Here is a 6134-nt window from a genome sequence, read left to right as displayed (position 1 = left end):
CTACCCAATGTAGAATAGATTGAGTGCAGCAATATCAGACACATTTTTAAATGAAGAAAACGTACTTTTACAGGACATTACAAAGTCAGCTATACATCATTTTTTAAATTACATCCATAATTTTGAATACAAAATATGTTTACTCTTTGATAATGACATGGTATTACAAATCTAAACAGATCCTCCTTAAGCAATCCCTGAATCTGATTACAAGTCATTTTGGGGAGAGGTGACCAACTAATTATTTTAGTATGTATTCAAAAAAAGGATACATCACTTTAGAAAATCTTGGCTTGTGAGTGATACTCAAATCAATGAAAACAGTATTTGCACATACTCATAACTAAAGCATGGTATAAAAACATAAAGCCCAAGTCTGCATGTCAGTAAAGGTTTAATGCTCATTTCTGAACCATCTCAAGACTACAAATTTGACCAAAAGCAGAAGGAATCTGCATCTAAATATCAAGGTCACGGCTATGTTCCTCATAATCCAATCATACAACCATAAATCTATACAATGAGACTTTTCATTATTGTAAATAGGTTTAACAAACATAAAGATAGTACAATGGCTTCAACTTTTATTTCAAAGTGGGAATAAAAAATTATAAATATTGGAGCAGCTGATCAGTACAATCAATTCACCTTGAAGAATAGTAAACTGGCTGGATTACTCCTTTTCTCAGCATCCGAGGCTTCTGCCACTTACATAGATGCAGGTTTTCCATGTGCTTGATTAAGATTAAATGTCATGTTACAGTGTCATTTAAACTGAGCAGCAGCATACCACATATTAAAAACCACCATCAACACTTCAGCAACAGTGGGTTATCAACAGCCAGAAGCTAATGCCTGGTAAAAATGTATCTGTGGCTGGTATGTTTCTCTACTTTAGTGAAAGAATTGCAAACTCGAAGGTACTTTCTTTCTATGCTAAATATATAAGGATGGGGAAAATACTGAGTGTCACACATCATGTTCAGTTCTTTTTTTTTTTTTAAAGGACATGTTTGCTTATGAGGCTCTCACTACTAGCAGGCTCAGGATCTAACAATGAGAATAAGAGACACATTGGCACAGAATACACTGGTTTAGAATCTGTTTAACAAGTTTCATTCCCCAGATGTTAAATCACAAGGACAAACATTTTAAAAGCTTGGAATGGTACAGTGAACAGATTCAGTAAGACGGAAGAGAGAGAGGAGAAAAAGGGATTTTAAGTTGACAGGACAGTGTGTGCCGTTTTGCACATAGCCGGCAAGTGGTAAGTCACAGATTGCAGATGCACCAAGTATTTTTCCAAAAGAGGCGTCATGATCTTTGTGTTCAAAAGTACTTTTCCCTCTCTTTTCATTACTGGGTCCATCCTTCTCTCCAGGCCCAAGACGGTGTGCCCAACCAGGGAGCTTCAGATAATGATTTTCCAAGATCATCTTCCACTCACAGTGAGCTAGTCAATCTATCAAAACGTGATCCCCATTTGTGGTGTGTAGTTGGGTCTGTGGTGCTCCCCAATAGAGCCAATCAACTCTGGACCCCGAGAATCTCCCCTTCAAAAGTTCATTTGTTAGTCAGTGGGCGCCTGAACAGCAGGATGTGTGGCTCTGTGTAAAAAGGGTAGAAGGGAAAAACAAGATTAACCACATGAACCCTAGCGACTCATCCCTTTTCTGGGTAGGTCATAACATTTGGTGAAAATTCTGCAGTAACTGTATAGTATAGTTTAAAATATCGACATGAGCAGCAAAATACTGGTGGGTGGCATTTACATTGTCGTAAAAATGGTTAAAAAAAGGATACAGAATACTGAACATTTTTAAATCAAGTGCCCCATTCCAAGCTAAAATTTATGTTGAGCTATGCGTAACGGAGAATCGGAGATCTAAGACAAAACACTATCATATTTTCTCATAAATCTCAGGATATCTTTCGCCAATCTGAGCACCCTTTGAATCCTCGGGAAGGTGGTTCTGTATACCCGCTGAGCATATGGTGGTGGTGTCAAAGGTTGCAAGTAACCAGATAGCCATAGCCCATGATACAACCCGTTATGTATTCTCTTAATAAGAAAAGGTGCAACAGCAGCTGTTAGCAGTACAAATGGTCCCTAGCATTGTCTTTAAATAGGCTTTGTCTAAGAGAAGGGTGTGTCTGTTTTTTCTGCAGAAGAAAGCGAAAAAGAAAAGAGGGATCGACTCATGCAGGTGCAGTACGTAGTTCAGACAAGTCATTGGTCCGACAAATGACAACCCACCTCATCTCCTAACCTAACCATAACCGCAAGCACGGGAGCAGACGCTAGTCCGACATGCGGATGAATGTCGGACTAATGCCCCGTCTGAAAGGCGTCCACCTCCCCCGCGACTCACTAATTCTCATACGAGTTGCCGTGCGCCGTGCGCTCCCTCGCACCCACCCACCTCCCCATTATCGACAGGATGACAGCACGAGCTGCGAGCGGAGAGAGAAGAAAATGAATCCGCAGCTTGACAGGCAAAGCTGTAGCGGCACAACAAGCGCCAAATAATATACAGTAGATAATAATAATACAGATCCAGTGCTGGTTGATGCGTTTGTAAAGCGTTATACTATTAGAAATGGTGCATGTATATAGTGCCTTTATCCAAGGCGCTTTACATAGGTTGTGCAACACACACACACACACAAGGTTCGAACTGGCAACCTTGCGGTTACCATCCGGCCACTCTACCCCTGAAGTCCTGACGCAATCGGCACGAGAATTAGTGAGTCCCCCCCCCTCGCATCTCTTTCCCCGTGTCCTGTCTACCTACTGTACTACTTCTATCAATAAAGGCAAAAGAAAAAAGGCCCAAAAATATCTTACAAAAAATAAGTCCAGTGGGAAGGTTCTATAAATAAGTGGTGTACAAAATGTGGGCTGGGATTTATCTATTAGATTGCAAAATTCGCAACATTAAAACATGAAATAAAGGTTAAATGTTCACTTCAACACTGCATTGAGGATTTCTCAGTTTTATATTTTCTGATATGATTATTACATTAGTCTGTTGTTCTTCCCATGATGTTGCTCTTAGCCTACCAGTAATGGTAGGCTAAGGTTATTACACATGCATGTGTTATTGTGTTTATGTACTTAGTGTCCTAAGAAGACCTTGATTTTGGTCAAATGATGTTACTTGAAAAACAAAATGCTTTATAGATTTCCTTCGCTTTTACAGTAATTAAAAACATAGCCGTTGTCACTGTTAAACCAATTGTCATGTCAATTTTCATGAATTAATTCTACAGGTTGGTTTCCCTGAAAATGTTGTGCAACCCTGTACACTACAGAAACCTTCTATTTGGAATTCATATTTGGAATTCATATCAACTAGTTCTATAGTCAAATGCTTCATTTTTAAATGGTTTTTTTTTTGTGGCTTTCACCTTTATTTTATATTTTTTATGGAGGGACAGACAGTAGGCTGACAGGAAATGGTGAGAGAGATGGGGGGAAGACATGCAGTAAAGGCCGTCGAGATCGGGAGTCGAACCCGCGCACACTGCCAGACTGGATTACCAGCCAAAGTGAGCGACCTGAGCCACGGCCCAGGTCCAAATGCTTCATTTTTGTGCCCTACCAAGTCATAAGTTCATGATTCACCGGTTAATGTTCTTACACATACATTAACGCAACACACTTGTCAAACTAGTTTTCACAGGGGTGGGATAGACCAGGGGTTCTCAACCTGGGGGTCCCCTCAGGGAGTCGCCAAATAATTTTGGAGGGGGTCCCCATATTATATATATAAAAAACATTATCGCTTGCATTTACGGGGGTCCCCAGCCAAAAATGTTTGAGAACCCCTGGCAGACGAGTGGTTTTCAAGCTATGCCGACATGATTTTGGGGTTGTCCCCAGATGACGGTAAAGTGACAATAAAAAAAAAGTCAATACCATACTCTGACATAGAAGACACTAGTCCATATCGATACCAGTAGTCGATCTGATAACAGTTAGACCTAAACAAGAATCAAGCTGAATACCGCCTTCTACAGGAATATTGTTTATCAAGAATGTTCTACTAATCATACAATATCTAAAGATTTGTGGCTTCCAACATGAGGTTTGGTAGACCGCAAATTAATATAAATATTCATGCTAAGATGATGTAAATATTAAGTCCACAAATATATACATCTTTATAATTCAAATCCCTGACTGCAAAGTGCAAATCCTGGTTATGTGTATATGTGGTTCTCTCAACCTTTTCAGGCAGGGAGCCCGCAACCCCTCAAATTGATCATATTTTTAATTGGGGGACCCCCCCCCCAAAATAATAATCATATTTGAACTGGGGATGTGGACACACACACACACACGTTTGGCAAACATTGATTAAAAAAAGAATAGCTACAAGCTCACAGAGTTGAGTTTGTAGATCAGCTATTTTGTATTTTCACAATCTTTTGCCTCAGTCACAATTTGACTCTTCTTTTTATCTAGTTTGCTGATTACTTTTGATGCAGTAATGCTCTTCGGTAGTAGGTCTTAAAAGTCCTTTAATTGTCACTGAAAAATCAGACTCACAGGTTGAGAACCTCACTGTTGTATACCACAGGCCAACACCACCCTTTTGGCCACATTTTGTACAAGCTAGATTATTATTATATTATATGTACCCAAATTGAGAACCCATCATCAAACTAATTAAGGAAAAACAGCAGACTCCTTTCCTTTGAATTTGATCGAGTCATAAGAGACTATTTATGTACCTGGCTGGTGGATCATGTAGTGCACCCATCCTTGGCTCTGCTGGACCCCGAGGTTCCTCCACTCAGTCTCCGACATCAAATGGGTTTTGGGGACACGCTTAGCAATATCCTTGGGCAACATCACGTGCCTATCGACACAGAAGGCGACAATTCGAAGATGAACGGATGACATAACAAAATCGGTCATCATGAAGAACTGACCCAAGGTACGTCATCATTTGGACAGCAGCTCCGACTGTCGAGCGTACAGATGACCAAAGGGAAAGGATAAGCCTCCGATGGTGACAGACAGTTTAATGTGTACATTGTGCAGGATAATTAACATGACTGTAAACTACTGTAATAGTACATTTGAATAGTTTTGATAGTAGTGTCATACCTGTACTCGTGTTTGTCATCTTCATATTTGTCAGAGTAGTAGATCTGTTTTTGGGACATGGCGTGGCGATTGTCTGTTTATAAAAAAAGGCCGACATGTCAACGTTAGCTGGCAATATCAAAATTCATCATTTATTCGTCGATTATGTAGAAGGGACAACACAAGTCAGTTCTTTGCTAAATGGCTAACAGCTAGAACACTAAGGTCTGCAAAGATCTCCTTTAGCTATCGCTACTGGCTGCAGCTTATATCTAGTGAATGCTTACCTTATGTGATATTTACGATGAATAAACGGCTATAAAGTTAATAAATTATTCCGATGTTTAGCGTCTTGTTCTTGTAGTTGTTGACACGGCGTGCACTGCAGCATGAAGTGAACGTCGCTTTTGTTTCCCTCTCGAATATGACTTGAACCCGCCTTTCACCGTTCAAAAAGCCCTCGCTGCCCCCCATTGGTCAAAGAGCCGATGCAGGCTGCTTTCCATTGGACTTTTAAGACCTGTCACCGGAAATGACTTTACGTTTCCACACAGTCTCCTGATTGGTCAGTAAAAAGGAAGCGAATTGTGATTGGTTCCTGGCTGCGTAGTGTTATTATCATCATCAGGGGCGTAGCGTAGTGGTCTGCTACGCGTCGCTAATAATTTATAGTAAATGACACGGTAGCCTAATGCACTGCAAAGTAAAAATAGATACGTTTCAACTCTCGTAAATTTCTCATGGAAAGTAAATGAAAAAAACAATTGATTATGTGTTTATAAGATTGTGTATACAGTAAAGGCTTAACAAGTTAACAACATATGAATGAACGTTTCTTAGGTTAGGTTGGTAATGCATTGAAATTACGGTACAGTTAACTACAGAGCTCCGAGTGGCATTTCCTTTTGGTTTAGAAGTAAAAGTGCCAACAACCAGTATAACCACACTCCACAGAGACAACAGATGCGCCCAATGTGGCACACTATAAAGGGGGACATTATGATGAAACACATGGTCGTGGTCATGCAACCAGCCT

The 6134-nt window shown here is 40.2% G+C and overlaps 1 protein-coding gene across 1 annotated transcript; it reads right to left on the bottom strand.

Moving 5' to 3' along the window:
• Positions 1-567: 567 nt before the first annotated feature.
• cks1b (CDC28 protein kinase regulatory subunit 1B) lies at positions 568-5584 on the bottom strand. Its single transcript, XM_079522355.1, has 4 exons — positions 5386-5584; positions 5120-5192; positions 4741-4868; positions 568-1607 (listed from the first exon to the last, which is right to left on the bottom strand). Exons 2-4 carry the CDS (start codon positions 5176-5178, stop codon positions 1564-1566), a joined length of 231 nt encoding a protein of 76 aa, XP_079378481.1. The 5' UTR covers positions 5179-5192; positions 5386-5584; the 3' UTR covers positions 568-1563.
• Positions 5585-6134: the final 550 nt, after the last annotated feature.

The sequence above is a fragment of the Electrona antarctica genome, assembly GCF_951216825.1.
Source record: "Electrona antarctica genome assembly, chromosome: 15".
In the NCBI taxonomy this organism is placed as follows: Eukaryota; Metazoa; Chordata; class Actinopteri; order Myctophiformes; family Myctophidae; genus Electrona; species Electrona antarctica.
The sequence above is the reverse complement of the archived record's forward strand: the minus strand, read 5'-3'. Positions and strand labels throughout refer to the sequence as shown.

What these genes read in the sequence shown, in the direction of transcription:
- cks1b (XM_079522355.1), bottom strand. Translation starts at nt 5,178, where the DNA reads ATGTCCCAAAAACAGATCTACTACTCTGACAAATATGAAGATGACAAA. An exon ending in GATGACAAACACGAGTACAG is followed by an intron (nt 4,869 to 5,119) that starts GTATGACACTAC and finishes CTGTGTCGATAG; the next exon opens with GCACGTGATGTTGCCCAAGG. An exon ending in CTACATGATCCACCAGCCAG is followed by an intron (nt 1,608 to 4,740) that starts GTACATAAATAG and finishes CTTTTTACACAG; the next exon opens with AGCCACACATCCTGCTGTTC.